General features: G+C 37.5%; 1 protein-coding gene across 1 annotated transcript in view; it reads left to right on the forward strand.

Annotated features, from left to right (window-relative positions):
* PIP5K1B (phosphatidylinositol-4-phosphate 5-kinase type 1 beta) overlaps nucleotides 1-20341 on the forward strand; it is a 70299-nt gene extending 49958 nt beyond the window's left edge. Inside the window, exons 8-15 of the mRNA XM_053466489.1 lie at nucleotides 3905-4110; nucleotides 4930-5013; nucleotides 5110-5158; nucleotides 7082-7166; nucleotides 8660-8815; nucleotides 10649-10793; nucleotides 16176-16287; nucleotides 19627-20341. Coding sequence (XP_053322464.1) covers nucleotides 3905-4110; nucleotides 4930-5013; nucleotides 5110-5158; nucleotides 7082-7166; nucleotides 8660-8815; nucleotides 10649-10793; nucleotides 16176-16287; nucleotides 19627-19629 — 840 coding nt within the window. The 3' untranslated portion in view covers nucleotides 19630-20341. The remainder of the gene's footprint in view (nucleotides 1-3904; nucleotides 4111-4929; nucleotides 5014-5109; nucleotides 5159-7081; nucleotides 7167-8659; nucleotides 8816-10648; nucleotides 10794-16175; nucleotides 16288-19626) is intronic.
* Nucleotides 20342-22455: the final 2114 nt, after the last annotated feature.

Here is a 22455-nt window from a genome sequence, read left to right on the forward strand (position 1 = left end):
AATGCTCCCTATTGTTGTGACAGTGCCCTTGGCAGCAGGATAGTAACTGATGCTGTCTTGTGCATGTTCTACTGGTGATCTCATGTCCAGCTGCGTTTACTGTGATGAGAACAGAGCTTTCTTCCCCTGGTCTGTTGACATGCAAATGCAGCTTTTTTTTACCGTTCTTAGTACGTGACTTACCTAGGGTCAGTAATTTACAGATTATTTTGCAGCAAAAGTCAAATAGAATGTAATTCATTGTTGAACCAACCAACTGTTGTTCAAATATTGACATGTACTGCATATAAATGTTGAAAATAAGCTTTACATACACTAACAGAATGAGCAAAAGAGTCCGTTTTATGTATTAAAGAGAAAGCCTAGAGAGTGAGACCCGTATAGCCTCACCAATAAAGATTATATATTAAAACCACTTATCTTAAAGACTAGTGAACCACATGCCACAATGTCTTCAATACAAAACAAGGCCGTAGACTATGTAAGGTTTGGGGTTTATAGCAGGTGGGAAAATGGCCAGACCAGATAGCCCATCTTAGCTCTTATCTGCCAGCACATTCTTTATAATAAGGAAAACGGATTTAATGTGTCTTTTTTTTTTCCTTCTTCATAAAGCATGTTCATCGTTTGGCACATTTTTTATTTAGCAATTTTGTCATCATTATGTGCCATACGTTTGGTTCTGTGTTTAGCATTTCCACTTCAGATTCCTTGTACGGTATTATTCATGTAGTTTATATCAAGTTCAAGAGAAGAAAAAAAAAAAACACCATTATCTATAACGCTGCTTAAGTCTAGATTAATGAAATAATTAACATTTGTGCTTACAAAGCAAGTTTAGAGGCTCAGCATTCATTACTTTTAATTGCATTTGCTGTCAAAGGGCAGCTGTTTACTGGTCACAAAAAAAAATTATTAACTAATCATCAAGTGGGTTCACTACTAGATGTGCTACCATCTTAAGTAAATATATTTCTCATTAAATCCTGTGTTTCTAACAGGTTAAAAAATGAAATGTGCTTAATCACAGTACCAAAGAGCTTAAATGAAACCATTAGTCCTTCTGCTTAGTGTTCACTTTGGCCAACTAAATAGTCTGCTTAAACCTAATTGTTCATACAGTAAGATCAAAATAAAATATAGCTAGGGGTATGATCTAAATGTATGCAGTTAATGTTTTTTTGCAATTATGCTATTCTCACATAAATATACATACATATATAAAGGGGCATCTCCTGTCTAAACCTTCATCATTATTTAGATGATATTGTGGTAGTGGAATGCCCAAGGACTGCATTTTCTTACCAATTTGTTGTACCTGCATTCAATATAATAAAGGCTAAGTACTCCCAATCTAAACAACTAGTAGTATTTCTCAGCAATAAACTATTGGTAGCAAACCAAGTAATTTTCCTTGAGAAGATACCAGCAGTGATCCGGCACATGTAAAGGACAACATGGAGAGTCACATAGACTTATGACAGCACGTTTGATGGCCCTACTTCACATGTTTTGGTATACATCTGTACATCTAATACATTATGCTCAGGTGTTCTTTTATTTTTATTTGCTTGTTTGTCTTCTTCTATGAATATGTTCAAACATTATCCTCTCTGGGACGTATGTAGACAGTGCCATGAAGCTGTTCTTTCACGCTTCCATTAATAACAAACATCATTGTGGACAAGCAGAAGATGGCCCAGTAACCACATGTCCCTGCTGTATGAAAATAAAAGGGAAATGTGCATGCCGGCTTTATATTTGAATGCCTACATTGAATTTGAATAGCAAATGTTTATCCAGGGGGCTCTTGTGACGACCTCTGTGGTTTCTATTAACTCTAAGTACCTACACTGGAAGCCAGACAGACAAACGTGTATTATGATTCAAAGTGACGGGGACATGGAGACCTTTAAAAAGAGCCTCATCGTTTTTGGCTGTGAATTTCTGTGAATGCTCAAGGAAATACCAGCTGATACGTTACATGGAAAAAGGGACTTTGCTGTTTTTTCCAGCTGGGTAAATGTAGGGCAATTATTGCCATGCTGTTATGCTTAGGTCCAAACACGGAATAGCTTATTATTTCTCGTTGCGACAAATCATCATTGGGTCTCTGCCTATATCCTGTACCCAAATTTCACGACTGCCATCTAATTCCCCCTGAATGTGTTTTTAAAATATGGTAGTTATGTAAAATCCAGAGACATGTTTTATTCAATTATAGTAACATCAAGATAATAATAAAATAAAATGTTTGTTGGAGGGTTTTATAACAATATTGGTTAGGGTATATGTATTTTATGACAGTAAATACCAGCTTAATTTGAAATATAATTGAACTTTATGATTATATTGGGACAAAAAGCCTCAATCTGGGGTTTCCTCCCCCTACAAGTGGTAGATATGGTGACCCTACTATAAATTTGTCACCTGCATCAGTGCATTTATATTATTGGCCATTCCTGACCTTAGGTTGTGACCTGGATGTTGGAACCGCATATGCAAAGCATTACTAGTGCCAACTACACCCATGTCTATGACAAGATTTATAAAGACTATCATTTCCTAGTCCTGGGCCACAACCTACCTCAGGTGGTCTCTTTGAGATTTGTTGACTGTTAGGTGATAGAAGATTGAGATAGGAGTATTCAGGCCAAAACAAAAACATTCAAAATAACGTGTATATGAAATTTATACTTGACTGTATCATGCAGTCATTAAAGTATTGCTAAAATAATTTGATCTTTTTTCGCCCCTGAATATAGAATTTTAGTTAAGATTTGCCAAATCCTTAATTTTGACTTATGTAAAATTTGCAGTGGCAAACTTATTTTAGCTACATAGCGAACTAAAAACATAATGACTGCTTAGACCGCGTGATCTCCTCTAATTGTAACAAACATGGACTAAACATTTTATGGCTCTAGGCTTCAAACTTTCTTACTCTTCAAATAGACATTTAAACCAAAATTGTTTTTAATTTATATCAATTATGAGGCTGGACAAGTGGTTAATGAACTTGTTCAAACTAGTGTTTGTGCTTTCCATTACTCAGATTCATTAAATCTGATTCTTGTTTAATTAGACTGCATACCTTAGCTTAATTTATAACCTTTTTACTAGCGTTTTTTTTATTTTGTTTTCCACTTAAGAGCTCTGTTTTCAAAGTAACTGTCTTAAGGTCAGAAGGTGGTTTGTACCAGTTCACCAACTCACAAGTCGCTTTAAAGACCCACATTCCCAAGAACGTGAAAGCCCTTTTTTTGTGCACCGCTCTTCACGTCTGACATTTGAATGAACTATAATATGCAGGTAGTCTCACAGTGGCAGTCAACTCTGGTGATATATTTCCCAAAATCTTATTAGATAAAGTAGTGCTAATTTTGGTACCAGAGAACCCACTATGTGCCAAGGTGGATTATTGAACGTTTTTCTAAAAATGCAAAAATCGAAATATACTGTATCCTTGTTTCTCTGTTAAAGAAGTTGGCACCACTTACTACCTTCTATCCGCCGCACATGCATGCATAGCCATTTGGGTTCCTAATGCATTCTTCCCTAGTGGCAGGGCTTAGGATTGTTTTATTATTACTATTTTAAGTTAAGAAATGTTGAATATGTCCCAGCTCTGTTAGTATAAGACTGCTGAATGTACTGAGTTGACAATCTGTATTATCCACTGCAGTGAAGTGTTTGACATTTTACATCTCCATGCTGTTGTAGACATAGCTATACATTTACCGTAAACGTCCCAGTAATATATGGAGTGTAAAGAAGAGATCAAGGACCAAATAAAGTGTAGGGTTTTTACAAGAGGAAACAGACTAGATGGTGTGATTGGTATTTATCTGCCAACAAAGTATGTGTCTCTGTTTAGGCATTAAAGTAAGATTCTTTTCAACAGGTGTTAGAGAGCTTCAAAATAATGGATTACAGCCTGCTTCTGGGGGTCCATGTCCTGGATCACGCAGCCAAAGAGAAGGAAGGCGAAACGTCACATTACTCCATAGACAACAAGCGTCCTTCTGTTCAAAAAGTTCTGTATTCCACCGCACTGGAATCCATACAAGGCCCGGGGAAGAAGGTCGACTCTCTCGTTAAGGAGAGCACGTTAGTATTAACCTCAAATCTATAGTATTCACTGGGGGAAGTGGACTAGTCACCAGACAGGAAAAACATAGTGGTTTGTTATTATAAAATCTCAGCATCTGAAACATAGAGGAACTTAGCTCAGCATAACAGAAATATACATTAGCATGCATCACAACAAAGCAAGAGATCATTATACACCTAGCAAAAACTTTTTTAAATGCACCTATCTGAGACAAAAATATTGGGGATTCCGTCACATAATATTGCGAATCCCATCACTGCACCCCATTTAAACCCAATGAGACTCTCATGCACTATGGTGCTCAAATAATGATGTCCAGAGGGGGCTTTAAGTTGCAAGAGTGGTGGGCTAAGCAATATATGGCCATTTAGTGTGACGAAATTCCCAATATTTATGCCTCAGACAGATGCTTTTAAACACGGTAGTATTTGTTGGGTGTGTTCTGATCTCTTGCTTTGTTGTGTGTATATGTTGGTCATTTCAGCAGCAACCTGGAATCTGAATGTGCATGCTTTTTAGGGTGTGTTTCCATTTCTTTATTTTCTGTATTTTTGTGGTATATATATATATATATATTATACACATACAGTTGTGTAAAAAAATCAAATACACCCTCTTTTAACTTTTGTACGACTCCTCAAAAGTTGTACTGGCCCAATAATGGTGGGAAAGTTTTGCTGGATTCCGTGGTGATTGATCCATACTTACAACTTGGCCCTTGAGCTGCTTTTTACATAAATATTGTATTGCTCCTTTACAAAGTAAAGTGAACCACTAATATTGTTTCCCTTTGTTTTATAATACTTTTTCAACAGAATGGGAGGCATTCCTGCAAAAAACCACAAGGGAGAAAGGTTGCTTCTTTTCATGGGTATTATTGACATATTGCAGTCTTACAGGTAAGAAAAGGAGATAAATGACAGACTTGCATATGCCCTCCAACAAGACATATAGACTCTTCTGATCCATCTGACATTAATGTTATTTATCATTAGGTTGATAAAGAAGTTAGAGCATTCCTGGAAAGCTCTGGTTTACGATGGGGTGAGTCCCTATTTTTATTTAAGTTTTATGAGGATTCTGAATTATGTTGCTTGGTTTCATAGGTGTATGTGTGTCATATTTTGTTTAATTCCAGGTATTTCAGTACATGTTCTTGGAATTAATTACTATTATAATTTAAATGCGACATTAAATGTCTGGGTAAACTAAAAAGTGACCAATATTTATTTAAATGCAGTGCTATTTTTAAGAAGACATATACAGTAATTCAGCCTCATTAGTTCACTTACAAAGCTTTCAATGTAGTTGGAGGCCCAAACATACCTCCTGAAGAAGTGCCTAAATAAACAGCGAGGCTACAGTGAGGCTACAGTCTGCCGTCTATAGTGAATCAAGAATATATATTGGAGAAGAATATGGCTCTTTGTGTTCTCAACAGTGTTCCGTATGTTTCTACAAATGTGCATTTTACTCATATTCTCTCCCGATTTTTAGAAGGCCCTTATTTTTATTTTATTTTTTACCAACCTTCTTCGACATCAGGTAACAAATATCAACAAGGTTAATTCATTAAGAAATCAATGTAAACGGAAGCTTATAATGTTAGCTTACCTATGTCTATTTTATTGATATTTGGTAAATATATTTAGACCTGGGGCCTAAAACGTCCTTTGGTTTTTGTGTAAGGCCTTCTTTCTAGCCAATATGGTATATAAACAAATAGATCTGGCTCGAGCCTTGATGGGACGCCAAACAGGTTAATGCCCTAACCCAGGGTAAGATCCGACGGGGGAGCATTTCCCGCTTATACTAGGGATTACTCATAAAGTTCAATTGACCTATACTCCCTTTGTTCCTGTAATCACGGATTTACTTTATTAGATACCAAGGACAACTAAGAGCGGATCTTTTCATGGTTTAGCTGATATGGTACTTTTCATGATATTTTGTATGCAGTTGTTTCTATTGTGGGGTCTAGGTGGATGCTTGTGGTAATAGAAAAAATATGTAGAGGAGCAACATTCTAATAAAGGTATTCTATTTGAAACACCCCATCCATAACGCAGATTAATATCCGTTCTTCTTGACAGGGTAACACCCAACACAGACCACAGTATAGGAAACTGTCCATGTATGTCAAGGGAGGAGAACACAATTAATAAACCCATAGCTGTAAACCCGATGGCGAATTGAGACTCAGGGAGTGAGATATTCTCAATGGAGATAATTGTGAGAAGATAATTGGCAGAACAACAGTAAACATTTGTTCTTGCCACACCTGCAATAAAACAACAACTGACCGTTCACAAGAGTTCTTCCTTACTATTATTATTATTTAACCACTAGAAGCATGTTTTTTAAATGAATACCTCGCCAAAACAATTAGCAGGCGTAAAGCAAATATTTTTGTGTGCAGACACACACACACGTTTAATTAGAGACAGAGATGTAACCCAGAGGGATTTATTCACTAAAACAAGAGCTGCAGTTTAACTTACTGACTTTATATTTGAGCGGCCAACCCCAGTCAGCTTCTGTCCCAAGAATAGCATGGATAGCCCTGGATAAAGCATATTTAAATCATTCAGAAGGTGAATTTCTTTATCCCATGACACGTATCAAAAATGTATACATAACACAAACTGCCTGCGTGGTTAATGAGGCCATGTCTCCGTATGCAGATAAACACAAACCGGTTGGTAAAGGTTATTCTCCATGATTAGGACTTGGCACTGACAGTCACAGAGCTAAATGTAACATGCTTTTTCTTGTTATGTATTTTTCCTGTGGATTTTTTTTTTAATAAGGCTTCCCCCAGGGGAGTAGAGGAAAAATCTTGTATAACAGGATTTACTTTCACAAGAATTTCATGGGGGGGGTTCGCTCTCATGGGCTTATCGGAGGAATTTGCATTAGTGGGATTTGCTGTTTTATAACATGAATGCTTGTTTATTTTCTTTCCAGGACACAGTGTCAGTACACAGACCAAGTTTTTATGCAGACCGATTTTTGAAGTTTATGAACTCCAGGGTCTTTAAAAAAGTCCAAGGTACTGTTCTGTACGAAAAGCATGTGATGCGTGCATTATACGGCTTAAAAAGTGACTAACTAAACTAAAAACTATTTGTGGGACCTGCGTCTTCTAAGGGGGTCCCCCACTAACACAGATAATGAATTTCAACTTACAAACTTCAAAAGACTTTTATTGATTGGCAAATAAAAAGTAGTTATACTTTATGATAAAAGCTACAAAGGTGACAGTTCCCCTTTTAAACAGACACTGCTATAAGTCTTTAAAATAACCTTAAGATTTTACCATTACTGCTTAGTTTAGCAGACTGAGGAACTGTCAATGAGAACATTAGATCTACACTCAAACTTTCCAGTCTCAGCCTACTCAACAGAGATTTGACCTCTGTTGATTTATATTGTATCAGTAATCTAAGGTTTAATATTGGTATTAGTTATTTAAACTATGATTCTTGGTCTGTGTAAAAGTTCCTGTTCAAACGAATATAAAATCAAACGTCAAATTTACAAATTGTTGCATCTAGAACTGGGATTGTTATTTAAAAGCCACAATGCAATCTATATTTGCAGCTTAATTGATCTTAAAACCATTACAAAATAAGACACACTCAAAACAAACAAATCTAAGAGATGGGAATTACTTGCCTAGGTAACGATATATGGAAGGGATGCACCCACATACAGTTAAAAAGACAATCTTGTGATACTTCAGTGGGTTTGGTTTGTTCTTTATTTGCGTTAAAACATCAGGTAAATAGTAATAAAATAAATGACACTCTAATGCTGACAGCATTCCATTTACCAAGTTGACGCTACATTGACATGAGCTATGTGGTGAACCTGTGTTAGCTTGGTTCACATTGCATTCTATTGTGTAAAGGTTACACTTACATACAAAAACATGAGATGTGGGAAGTTAGAGACTCATTTTTTTTTTCTGAAGAACTTCTGTGTGTCTTGACTCATATTAAACATTAGCAATCACTAAAAAGACCTTCTTAAGCTTAGGTTGAAGCATTTCTGACAGGTATTTTCCCACGTAGCTAGAATTATAAAATATATTTTATTATAATATTCAAAAATGTATATAAAGAATGACTGGTTTGTATAATGGCATCTTAAAAAATCATTACAAAGCAACCACTGTTCCCCTAACATTTTAGTTGCTTACCAAGACTTACTGAAAGACCACCCTTTCAAGCAGACATTTTATGTCATGGGTTAATTCGTGTTTAAAGTTATTAATCTGGACTCTGAATGTAGCTATGACAGACACAATACATGTGAGGTTTAGTCATAGCTTAGCTGATGCTATGAGACAGAAATGTCCCTTGCAGTTTTTTAGTATAACAGAAGATTCATTTTGCTGGTATGAAAATGCACAGTGGCTTTGTTACCTTCCCTCCTGTATTTTGTTAAATCCCTTTAAGTATTTTACCTTGAAAGTAGATGTATTTGGACGTAAGAGATGGATTTCAGAATGTGTGCTCAATGTTTAGTTTTCCCTTACAGCATTAAAGTCTTCACCTTCCAAAAGACGATGCAATTCAATTCCAGCCCTTAAGTCTTCTTCCCAGGAGATACTGTCTCCCAACAATCAGGAGTGGACTGAAGAGAAGAACAAAAGACTTACTGAGGGTCAGAGTTTTACCAGCCTTGATGAAGAAGGTGAGCATACTATTAAGACTACAGAAGTTTCACTGTAAATAAAATGGTTTTAAAAGTCTATTTTTTTTGTCTAAAGCACCTCAAATCAGGGAGCATACTTAGAATGTTTCTTCTACATGCTTAGTAGAATCAGGATAAAATTCAATGCAGAGTCACATAATTCAGTCCTCTTATTGTTGCATAACCAAGCACTGGGCTTTACATGTGATGCCCTTTAATTCAAATTTTTCTTTAAGCAAACGCTTACACAATGTTGGGAATTGGGAAAGCTGGTGTCAAAGTATAGCTATGACTTGCTTACAGCACTGTGCTGTAACCAGAAGTGGAATCTTTGTCCTGTTTGTTTCCCATATATGCTATATTCTAAAGTAGATGACTTAATGCAGATACTTACTTCTCTATTTTATATATAGAGGACTAGATACATCCTATTAGATATTAATAGATTGGGCTAGTGAAGTTTCTCCACACCAAACTCACCCAATCATGTCTTTATGGACCTTGATTTGTACACCACTCTATGGACAAAAATATTGGGACACACTTCTAGATAATTAAAGTAAGGGTTAGGGCTAGGACCCTTACTTCCAGTGATGGGAAATCTTAATGCTTCAGCGTCTCATGACATTTTGGAGAACGCTATGCTTACGGCTTTGTGGGAACAGTTTGGGGAAGACCTTTTTCTACTTCAGCATGACTGCCATCATTGCACAAAGCTGACAGAGCCCTGCCCTCAACCCCAACCTTTGGGATGAACTGCAAAGGAGATTGACCTCACAAATGCTCTTCTGGATTAATGGGCAAAAAAATCAAAAATTCCTAGAGAAATGGAAGCTGTCATAGCTGCAAAGGGGGGACCAACTACATATTAATGTCTATGTATTTAGAATGCAATGTAATCAAAGTCCCTATGGGGATAATGGTCAGTTGTCCCAATACTTTTGTCCATGTGTGTGTGTGGATGTATAATTGATTATTGGAAAATTTACAGTCATACACTCACATATATACAATATATATATATATGTGTGTGTGTGTGCGTGTGTCTTTGTGTGTGTAATTTTCCACGTTACTAAACTTAGCCAGGTATAAATAGCATGAAGCAACTTTCCATCATTAACACAATAGGACCTGTTTAACCTTCATGTTCACTGTTTAAAAAGCTCACCAGTAATGTGGTTAAATATGGAAATATTCATTTCTCTACAACATAGAAAATGATTGTTTCCCTAAGAAAATATATATATTTTTTCATTTCCCAGTACTAGATTTTTATATGTATAGAACACGCATGTGATAAGTTTGTTGTGGTTTGCTTGGCAGATCCAGCAGACAGTGAGCCATAGTTCAGTTATTAATGTTGAAGACTAATAATGGGGTATTTCCTACTAATGGGCCTTTTCTATGGCTCATTTCTAAATATGGTCTGTGACTCCTGAACTGTACAATCATTTGAAAACCCCAGTTTGTTTTAAGTAATAAAGATTAATTCATAGAATGATTTAAATGAAAAGGCCAATACAGATTAATTAAGCATAACTGCAAGGCATATATTTTTAGGAAGAATCTTTAAATATAAAGTACGCCAAATGATTATCAGCCTGAGTTCTCTTGTTCCCTACAGCCCTTGGCTGTTGTGTTGGCAGCTGTTACTTAGGTTCAATTGGTAATTGCAAGAAATCAGAATCTATATATTATCAGAATTCCTCTGAAGTTGTTATTAATATACGTCGAACCATTCAGCAGTTTAGCTTCCAGGGGCAATAAGGTGTTTGACCTTTGGTATGACCCTGTATGACTACACCAGAGTAATGTACGTACGTTATTTTACAGCATTAAATTCAAGGCAACGACCAGACCTTGTGCCAAGCACCCCATCCTTATTTGAAGCTGCTTCCTTAGCAACAACAATATCCTCTTCTTCATTATATGTTGATGATCAGTATCATCATGAAGACACTATTCGGTATTCCAACAGGTAATAACCATACTTTTAGATAATGGTTACGATATTATGGACATAAATACATTTGACATGGTGTTGATGAGAAAGAATTATATTGGGTGCGTAGCATATGACTGTGATGTCTTTGCTTGTAGAGTACGTGAATAGATAAAGCAGGCAGATTAGATGGGCCAAGCGGTTCATATCTGCTTACATCTGTTCTGTTTGTACTTTACACACCTCAGTACAGCTTTAATTTATTCCAATCATGATGTCCTATTAACTAGTAACTTGTTTTTGTATAAACGTCCTAACTTACAAGAACATAATATACTAAAGGCTATTTGGACCCCAAGCAATAGATGTACCTGTAAAGAGATTGGTGTTTGTCCCGTCCCACTGCTAACATACAAGCTTTTGACTACAGATTGTTTGGACTTGTGCTAAATCTTTTTTAGATTAATCCGAATTCTGGCAATTACGTCATAGACAGCAATTTGTATTTTTGACACTTACATCAACATATCTATTTCTTAATGGATTAATATTAGGGTTTAGAGAATACATGGAAATTAAACTTAATTTTTAAATAAATGTAGACTATGCATTTACCCGCGATGCACTTGGCATCATCAAATGCATCACTGCTGCATACGGTTTTTGCATTTGCATTTTGTTTTTGATTAAGTGGGGAAGGAGGAAGCCACACAGATACTTTCTTCCGCGTCCTGAAATTAACTTCCCTTTTTAAAGCTGCCAGCACCAATCAGCTTCTACCAAATGCACACCTTATAGCTGTCTCAAATCCAACAGTACTTCCTGGGTTATCTCTGGCATCTCAGAGAAGCTCTTAAAATGATAGCACAGTTTACAGCGCTGGAGAAAAGATTTTTGTCACCCTAGGCAAAACCTCATTTTGCCACCCATTTGGCTCTGCCCCTTGTATACCACCCATCATGCACATGACCCACCCGCCCCTGCATTGATGGCGCCCTCATTGCAGCGATAGATCACAGGTCACACACCTCAAAGGCCAACCCTTACACCTATATTGCACATATAGGAATTACCCAGCAATCGGATGGCACACATAGGACTTGCCCAGCATACACATACATGTCAAAGCAGACACACACAAACATACACAGGCAGACACTAGCATACATACCCAGACACACGTGCATAACCAGACACTACACACATACACAGGCACTAGCATACATACCCAGGCAGACACACACTATCATACAAACACACACAGACTAAAATACCCAGACACATACGTGCAGCTCATTTACCCTAGAAAGTCCCAGCATCTCTCTCATGCAGCTCGCCCTGGGGGAGGTTTGCCCGGTACATGACGTCATATGCTGGCGCCAGCAGGATCACAAGGGAGCAGTAAGACAGAGGTCTGTACAGACCTAGTGCTCATTTTATTGTTGTCCGGTTGAAAGGGGGACCAAGATCTTCCCAACTGGCCCCCCTTCTCCAGTGGATAAACCTGGGGCCACCTCTGCAGAGGACTGTACAGCCTGTCTAGTCCACCGCGGATGTGCCCCCACATTGATCTGCGCTCTAGGCCTGCGCCTACCTTGCCTTTAGGTAGTGCCGGCCCTGACTGTTTATTCAAAAATGTTCTTTTCTGCACATGATGGGCTGTGGGTTATTAGCCTAGGTGTCAACTCAATGTGCAATGTGACACCGCCCCAGGAATGGTTAAGTGTCGGTACAAGGACACCAGTGTCCTTGGCGAGGCTGGTGGCAGGTATTGGTGCATATAGCATGGCCTTTACCCCTGCACATCCCATGGCTGAAGGTTTGCTCTTCCTGCCAAAGCCACGACCATACATATTTTCCATGATTTCCCATTTAGCAATGCCGGTAGGTATCTAAGTACCACCAATGTACTTTATTCCGTAAAAACAATTATGTAGCTGTTGTTTTGGACTAAAACATGTAGGACTCAACGATCGGTCTGCTTGTTTTGATGTGGACGCTGTATTTTCAAGGCAAGCTCTCAGTCACTGCATCATTTAGAGAGCTGAGCTGGAGGCTAAAGTTTAGTGGAACTCTGATCTGCCATCTTGAGTTGGAAATGATGAAACAAATAGGCGAAATTACATCTGTACTAAATTACTTAATGTGGTTTCCTCATCATAAAGAACGCTGTACCCAGTGTAAATCTGTGGCAAGGGATACAGACGTGGTTCACTTCCAAACAAGGATTGGTTTCTAGTGAATACCTGACAGTCACTCTCTCAGGGATGCTGCTTATTATCTAAATTAAATTAACTCTGCAGCCTTAATCCTTTAGGGGGGAAAAAAGACTCAAGAAACAAAACGTTCTCCTGTTTGAAAAACTGCTGGCAGTTGGCATGGAAACAATATAATATGATGTGCCAGACAAAGTGTGTCACAAAATAATTTGGGGAGGGAAAAGGTCTGTGTCACACAGGCCTGGCAGCGCACTCCTTCCGAGACTTCATTAATTCCATAAAAGAAAGGCATGTCACAGAGAAGGTCTTACAGCACTTTTTTTGAAGTGTTCTATCGGACGGCTTTCAAGTAGATGCTGTGCTCTCATAAAATAAGGCAGGTCACGCCAAACGTAGCTGAAAATTCTTACAGGCCCGAAAGCAAAAACAAGAGGTAGCTTTAACTATTAAGAAATGAATATAAGAGCTTTGCATGGCTGTCAAACCTACACAAAAAAACAAAAGCAGACTGCAAAAGGGTTCAGATTTTGGGGTTCTGTTGAAATAAACAATATGTACATATAATAAGCAAGCAAGAATTCAGCAATGCCATTGAAAAGCATCTATCTGAGGCATAAATATTGGGGATTCCGTCACACTATATGGCCATATATTGCTTAACCCGCCCCTATGTCAAACTACCCGAATTTTGGCGAGTCCTATCTATGTTTTCATGGCTATATTGCTCACCAAAGAGCTGAATCAGTGGGACTGCATTGCATTTGAACCCATACATGTTTTTCTTAGTTACTTTTTGCACTAGTGGGCCTGGATATAGAGCTCACGCACCACTAGACACAGGGCTGTCACCCGTACCTATATTTTCTCAGTCCTTATTAACCTGAGAAAATAGTATCGCTTCATATGATTTTTCATTTTGTACAATGAAGAACTGCGGGTTATTTATTACTAAAGTGACCACATCGGCCATGTTTTCCAAGACACGTATACAGATAGATAGATGTACCGGTCTCATGGCAGAAGTTTTTCTTGGTTAATAAAGTGAGGAAATTTAAACATGCATGGCATAAGCATACAGCTACCCTCAGGATTAGACAAGACCAAGGACCAAATAATAGTTAAGGTGTATTTAGGTATGTAATCAGAACGGAAACAACAAAACAAACCTTTTAATACAAAATACTATATGAAACAATTTGACGGCGACAACAGATGGAAGGCTTTATTGATTCTTTCCAGCTCCTGTGACATTTGCTGATGCTAGAGCCATTGTGTGATGTTTACTCTGAGTTTGTATTCAATCAGTGAGTGTTCTCGCAGCCTTCCCGCAGTAATTGAAACAGTACGCAACTGATCTTTTTTAAAGATTTCTCTTTACTGTTCAGGCTTTTCTACTACTGTAGACAGCTGTCAAGGCTCAGTTGTGAGAGCTGCATTATAGACGTCAGCAAGACGTAACACTTCATAAACTATTGTAACGTTTTGGTGACTGTTATTTTGATATGATTATACAATTTATAATAGATGCTAAAAACAGAATACGGCCAGTGCAAGCTTTAACAAAATAAACATGGGTTGTTTAAACTGCTTCATGGGAGTCTGGGTCTACGTAGAGTCTCTTGAACCAAATACGTCAGCACTGCCTTCGGTGACAACCAGCCATCTGAGGCTGTCCACATTATACAAAGTATTTCTACAACCAAGGAACTTAAGAGAAGAACAGTAGAAATCATATGCATATTCAAGTTGTGTTAATTCAATGCTCGATAAATGTTTGAGACTTGAGTATTATTTTAAAATAATAACATACACTAAACACAGACAGCAAAAGAGTAAGATAAGTGTCTGATCTGTTCAGTAAATCTAAATATGGAATATCCTCAATTATCTATGTCTTATATAGATTTGAGTCATATGGTTCACATAATAACAGGGGATTAGTTTTAATATCTTAATTGCCTCTAATTAATTCATTTTTGTTCAAAGAGGGTCATCCTAACAGAATATGCGGAAAAAACGGGTGATCAGTACTTTCAGGGCATTCACAATTTTTTGGGGGAATATTTTCGTCGAGTTTTGATGCGATTTCCACGGCAACTAATGGAATATCCCTGGTCAACTTTTACCATCACCTTTTTTTTTTTTTTAACTCTGGCTGTCGTTAAAAGACAACTACTTGATGTGGCTTCCAAAAAATAATCCCTATTATGGAAAATAATAAAAACCGAATTGCACGCCTTCATTTTACCTTTCACTGTTTTCTTTTTACGGTTGAGCCGTTAAGGGTTTCTTTAGCAATGGTTTGGAAATAAGTTCAGATAAACTGACCTCCTCGTTAACGTGCAATTTGTTCAAAACATTTAAACTAGGTTGACTGCCACCCCGTATTTTTTAATTGTTTACAGGTATATTGCATTAAAGTGGATTTCTTTTTCCTTAAACAGGTCGGACAGGTTTAAACAGGCTTGTGACTTGCTTTCATCTTTGGAGCAAAGTGATAAATAGTCTAAGCTACTAGCAGATACTAGAGTAATTTAAAGTCTCCGGATTAAAAGAAAAATAATATATTTTATTATTATTATTAATAATAACAGGTAGTTATGTTGAATGCAGAAAGCTTAGTCAGTTCCATTATTCTCAACTGCTAATAGTATACGAATCTTTGTAACACACAGGTAGCACATACTACTGCACATAAAAATGTACAGATTTATAATATGGGAATATGCCGTTATGAGCTTTGGGCTCAATAGGGCATTACAACAAAATGATGGTTATTAGGACACTATCCAGTCCAAGCCATTAGCATTAGCAGGCTGTTACGCATTCACAGCCAAATACTAAAGTGTTCTTCTGCACCAAATGAAGGCCCTTGGGTCTTAATGTGGCAGACCATGGTTTTCTGAGGGCCTCAACCTGTCTAAAGGCTCCTCATACATTCCACATTAAGTACTGTTGGTGCGCATACAAAATCTGGACTGAAAAGGAAATAATAATTTGCTTCTTTGCTCTCAAGAAAAATGATTGAGGCTCTGTGCGGCTTTAACAATCTGGTTTGCTCAGTTGTGTGCGTTATAATGTAGACAATGAAAAGGATTTTATTGGGTCATGAGGGAGTGATCTGATGCTTGCCATGTTTTATGGGGGGGGTTTATTGATGTCTTGCCATGTTTGTAATTTTTTATTGTCTTGTTGCTAGAAGTCAACCTTCAAGTTCAACATTCACCTTGGAAGACAGTGCCTACCAGACATCTGAGCAGAGCACCATAGAAATGGAAAATGATAATGGGTCTGTCTTTGATGTATACCTAGTAAGTATTTGTCTGTTAGCACCTTGTGTCGTTCCAGCTTCAATTCTTAAGTGGAAGTGAAATTTGGTCACGGAAATATAGACGTTAACTGTGGTCCTCATCAAACACATAGTATGTGTAGATTGATGTGTTGTGTGGCTCACTCATTGCTAGTCCAAAATATTTTCCACATTTCCCAGTAAAGTTTTAATGTGATTTAGAGAAAGCATTACATATCAGAAAGGTACAGTCTTATTATACCATCGTCCATGACACACTGGTGTGTGCAGTATCTACCATCTCATGCATGTGAACAAGAGAGCAGACTTGATGCTGCCATATTGCGTTTCTAGTAAAGTGTTATAGGGTTCTCGTTTTCACAGCCTGTCCTGGCCCTGGCAACATGTTTAACGTGAATATTTTGTACAATCAGGGAACGGTGTTTCCCAGATTCAGTCATCATTTGTCATCAGAACGGCAGCCATTAATGTATTGTTACTGGTACATGGCAGCTAGAGGGCCTACCACTGTTTGCCGGACCGTGAGAACAGTCAACGTCTCCATCTTTCTGACACGTCAAATTGCAGAAACAGGGAAATAAGAAATATGTGTTCTTTCAGTTCTTTCCCATTCCAAAACAGGTTTTCAGAATAACTATGTTTGTGTGAATAGGTATCTGCCCCTCTGATTTTTTTCAGTATTGCATATTTTTTGCACTGAAGGTTATTAGACCTTCAGCCAAAATATTAGTAAACACACATAACTTTTGATATTTAAGCCATTTATTAAAGAGATGTATGCAAATGCTCCTATAATCATCCCCTTATACTCATAAACCTTTAAAAACCTTTTAAAATGTAAATCATAAACCTTTAAAAATGTAAATCGGCCTTAAATTATATCAAAACCTCTGATCCTCTATTCTTCTAACATTTCTCCAGCGATGGTACTTTGTGAAATCTTTTAAACTATTTAAAGGCTTCTATCGCCTCTCTTTTCTTTCCCCCAAGCTATATCCACATTAAGATCCCGTAGTATTTGCTGATCGTGGCCACTACTGGGAAGATTCACAGCTGTCCCAGGCCTTCTTCGTCTGGTCAGCATGGCCCTGACAGTATGAAACAAACACCAAACTTTAGGGTGATGTTTTCTCTCAGATGGTGTTTTACTACAACCTGCAAAATGATCTAACCAAAAACAATGTGAAAACCATCCAACAATGCTATAAAATAAGACAAAGCTTTAACACAGCTGATACTTGAATTTAAAGGTTTAACTAATAGACTTCAGACGATCTATGTATATCTTGAAGGAGTGGTGACAGGAAAGGCAACATATTTTTAAACCCTCTCTTATTTTAGCATTTCACAACAAAAAATCAACAGCCTATTGCTCAATTATATTAAACAATGAACAGATTTAAAATCACAAGTACCAAATGTCCTTTGAAGTTGTTTGATGGCTTGGCATTGTAACCATACGATTGCATCAAGCTTTAGGGACACTACTGCCCTCTCATTGTCCTGTTCTATCTGTTCTGAATATGCTGCGTTAGTAAAACTGTCAGTGTTTGCGTTGTAACTCCAAGCTAACCTCTATTTATCCTTTTGATTTTATGATTTTCCTGCGTGTTCCCTTCTGTCAGTGTTCTACCATAGTTGAAGCTGTGAGGCAACACAACGGGATGCCACAGACCCCGTGAACCGACCGCCTTACTGCTAATCTGCAGCATTTTCTGCTGTATTTTGTCTGCATGTATTCCAGGATATTATGGGTGTTGGCTGTTGAGTTCCTTCCTTATTTTTCACTCGGACGAACTCGGGTTTGCATAGCAAATAAAAGAGAAGTTAAAAAGGAAAACATTAGTCAAATCGTTTAGGTTGTCTCATTTTTTTCCCTGATAGCTCCACTGGTGAGATTACATGTTGCACAAGCACATTTTCATTTACAATAGATAAAGCATCTTTACATGTTTTCACCCTAAAGCAAGGGAAGCTAACACAAGAGGTACTTTGACTTTACTGCTGTGTAATACAGATATCTGGAGGAAATGAAAGCTTTCCTCTGCCAACATTAGTCTTGTGTTTTTCAAGGCTATGACATTTGTGATTGCAGGGTTATTTGGTACCGATTAACCTTGGGAGGAAAAACTGTTTAAACCGATAGATGCTTATATTGCACTATTTGCCCCACTGGCATGGTAAGAAGTTTAGGGTTTGTAGTGGACATTACACCAATAGACATACTTGGGAACGTCAAAAGGAGCTGGCCCTGAGACTTGACATATTAATTATTTGTAGTGACTCGCCTCATGTTAACCTTGACTTGTCATTATTTAAAGATAAACTTAATTGAGTCATCTGCATTAAAGCAGGGATATCAGCCAAAACACGCTGGTAGCGAAAACACCAACCGGAAGTCTTATATATGATCACAGCAGTGCAGAATAGGAAGGAGCCAGTTCCAGACTGTATGACCCTGAGAATCTGCCCCTTCACCCTGAGATTTGGGCAAAAATCCCGAGGCTCAGGGTCAAACCCTGAGAGTTCACAGGTATGCCCATAGGCACCAGCCATAGGCAACTGCCACTAGCCTTGTCACATACAGTGTTGTCATTGTATGGCTATGTTTCTCATGGCCTATGGGATTACATGCCTAGTTTTAGGAAACTTGGTCAACTGTGTACCACATACATAGTGCTTCTTTAATGTTTGGATGCAAAGTTTCCCTTTAGAGATTGAACTTTTAATAGTCAGTGTCCTCCATTTTCTTCTAAGTAATAATATATTAGTTATAGCTGCCGTTGCGTAACAGCGCCATCTAGTGCTCAATATTTGCCAATCTTAGTAGTGCTAATCCAATACTACAGTTTACAGTAATAAGTGCTTTCATTGTATATTTTCCTGCAAAAGAACAAATGAAAACATTGGGGTCCTCTACGTGTAAGGGTAATCTCTTGGTTCCCTTTGATATGTTAGTCTAGTATCATGTTAGTAGCTGTTAAACCAGCTACTTGTGGCTAGAATGTGAAAAAGACAGTATTAACCCCATTTGAACGCAAGGATTTTATCCATCTATAAAATATTTATCATTTAATGCATCCCCCAACAAAGTATATACTTTTTCAGGACAGAAAGGGTTTATGCATTTGACCTATCATTAATAGAAACAATATAGTTACCTTCTATTATAATAAGTTATACATATGTCTTGTAGCCAAGAAAACACTTGTAAAATACATTTATCATTTATAAAGAATAAAGATTGTGGGGCAGTCTGTTCGCACCTGTGCATTTTTTTCTCTTCTTTTATTTGTATTGTGTTTTGCAAAACTAACATATTTATTTTGTTTGCTTCTAGTAAAATGAGGTAATCTGAGAGATGGATCTGCTTTCATGGGGTTGGTGTGAACATTTTGTGCCCTGAGGATGGACTACATGACATAAAGACATTACATTTGCCTTGGATATGCGAATCAGATTGTCCGTCAGCCTCAACTACGATGGAGAATAACTGGTAGTACGAGGAAAGTCCGATTATGTTGCACTCCATTTTGTGGAACTGTGAAGAACTCTTTTAACAATGTAAAAGTTCCTGCTTCCGTTGCTGAAAATCACCTTGGACTTGGGAGTGATTATCACCCAGTGACTGCTTGAGTTCTACATTTGCATGTACCTGGTGTTAATGCCGCAAGCAACACTTGTGATCTGTCATCCTGCTGAAAAACAAAGACTGAATAAAAAATACAGTAGATGCAAAGTCAATGGAATAGTTCTTTCCTGCAAAATAATAAATCACTAAGTCTTGTTGCGTTGTAAAATAATCCCATGCTGCCGTTAGTTACATGTGTTATGGAAAACAGCTTCCTTAAAGATATTTTCAATGTCTTTACTAGAAAAAAAATGAAGAAAATGTACTATTTATAACAAAGCCTTATGTTGTGTACATACATGGTCTTTGAAAATTTGTGATTTAGTTTAATGCTTGTAAAAGAGAAATTATATAATTTATTTAGAAGAGAATAACTGTATACTATAGTTTTATTGATGAAAGAATAAAAATATTTTGTTCTCAGTATGCTTGTTGATTTTTTTCTTCTTTAGATTTATTACCATGGTTTTTTTTATGTTTATTCAATATATATATATGGCTTAATTACAGCTTTACGGGTATGTTTCAAGATACACCAAGCCATTTTAGCAAGCAGATTTGCCTGTTTCCTTTCAGAAAACAGGTGGATGAACAAGAATATTAAACATGCATTAAGTTTAATGAATTGGTTGGGTTGGTTGGAGGATCTCGCTAACATCTCCTCTAATGATCAGGGCAGAGTACATTGTAAGTAAGAACTGGTAAGTTTTGGTGTCTTCAAAAAAAAGTTTAGGTTACTTCTTAAATGTAAATAAATTCTTGTTCCAGTGCTTGCTGTGATTTTAAAGCTTTGTAGTTTGGGTTGCTTGAGATTTTTCACTAAAATACCGCACAGCAATAAGTACTTTTCACCAAAGGCTAAAAAATAGATAGGAATGCCCCCCCAAAAATTTTAATTTAGGGATTAGAAACCCAGCTCATTCAACAGGCCAGCACCCAATGTATCCACCCTAGAGACAGTGTTTATGATTGAACCCAGAGGTGTCTTGTAGCATAGCAAGCATGTTAAACCTGCTGGAAAAGATGGGAGGTGGGGGTAAGCAACTGGAAGGGGCTTAGCTGGGGCAGTAATGACTGTTCATAAAAATAAATAAATGGCTGTTCCTCTAGCATCAGTGTGTCATACCATGCTTCATTCTTCCACTCTCCACTATACTATTCATACATCTTTAGGAGGGTCGGTCCCTCGAAACGTTTGAGTGTGAGGGTATTAGTGTTTTACAACCCTAAAACATATAATAATGTGTATATATGTATGTATATGGCAGCAAATTCATAAATGAAATACATTATTGCTTTTCTAAATGTGTTACTTATTACTTAACTATTTAGAAGCCACAAATTTACATAAAATGTCTTCGTAATGCCTGGTCACCAGTCTTGCCTCTTACTATGCCTTTTAAAACAAGTGTTCCTCTTTGGCCATTTGAAATGTTGGGAGGTATATATTCTATATGGTGCACTCAAAGTATATAATTCCTACCATACATGACTAACATGATCTCTGCCAAGTTTTTGTTCTGTGAAGTTTTTTTGTTTCAACTTGTTTGGTTTGCTTTGCTATGTTTCTTTTGATGTTCGCTATGTTTATTTATTTATTTTTTTTACTATTTTGGCTTGAAATTATATGACATTTGGGTCTCGCTACAAAAGCAAGCGTAAGGTTTTTAAAACAGCTACGAGCTGACAGTGCTGGAACCACTGATTGAAGCAGTAGATGTCTAGGAGGATCTGCTGGGTGACATAACACATATTGAGAGCAGGAATGCAGGGCAGCACATCATTGTTTAATCCGCAACAGTGGAGTTCGGAGTGATAAGAAGGAGAAACGAGAGATCCACAAATTAGTGAGAACAGAGAAATGAAAATTAAAAATAATTTAAAAAAAAACAATATTTAAAATATTCCCAAACACCTCATACCCCTAACCAATAGAAAGCTAAAATGTATCTTAAAAAGAAAACAACTTTCCTTTACCTATTTACAAAACAAAAAATAAAATAGGGTAGTATGTAAGGGAACATTTGGCTCTCCAAAACATATTTATGTAGATCAGGGCCTGACAAACCCTGGATGGCAGGTCGCCATGGCAACTAGGCTCCGTGTTCCAGTGGGGTCATGATGTATCGGGTGCCGTGAGGCTCCCAGTAAGGTCACATAATGCATGGGACACACCATGTGCCCCCGCAGGAAAGCATAGGGTGCCGGATTCACAATGGCAAAACATAGGCAGCGGTGTTACTGGTCTCTACGAGATGGGGAGGGAGGGGTAGTAGTAGTGTATGTGAGTGTGTATACTATAGTGTCACAGTCTGTATGTGTGTATGTGTGTATATGTACAGTGCTAAAGTCAGTATGTGTGTAAATGTTTAGTGTCAGTGTGTGTGTGTGTGTGTGTGTGTGTGTGTGTGTGTATATAAGAGCGTGGTAGTCAGCATTTAATGTGTGTATTAGTGTATGGTGTTAGCATGTGTGTACATGAGCGTAGAATATAAGCGTGTATGTGTCACTGTAAGGTGTTAGTGTTTGTGGGCATAA

This window comes from Spea bombifrons, chromosome 1 (genome assembly GCF_027358695.1).
Source record: "Spea bombifrons isolate aSpeBom1 chromosome 1, aSpeBom1.2.pri, whole genome shotgun sequence".
Taxonomy (NCBI): domain Eukaryota; kingdom Metazoa; phylum Chordata; class Amphibia; order Anura; family Pelobatidae; genus Spea; species Spea bombifrons.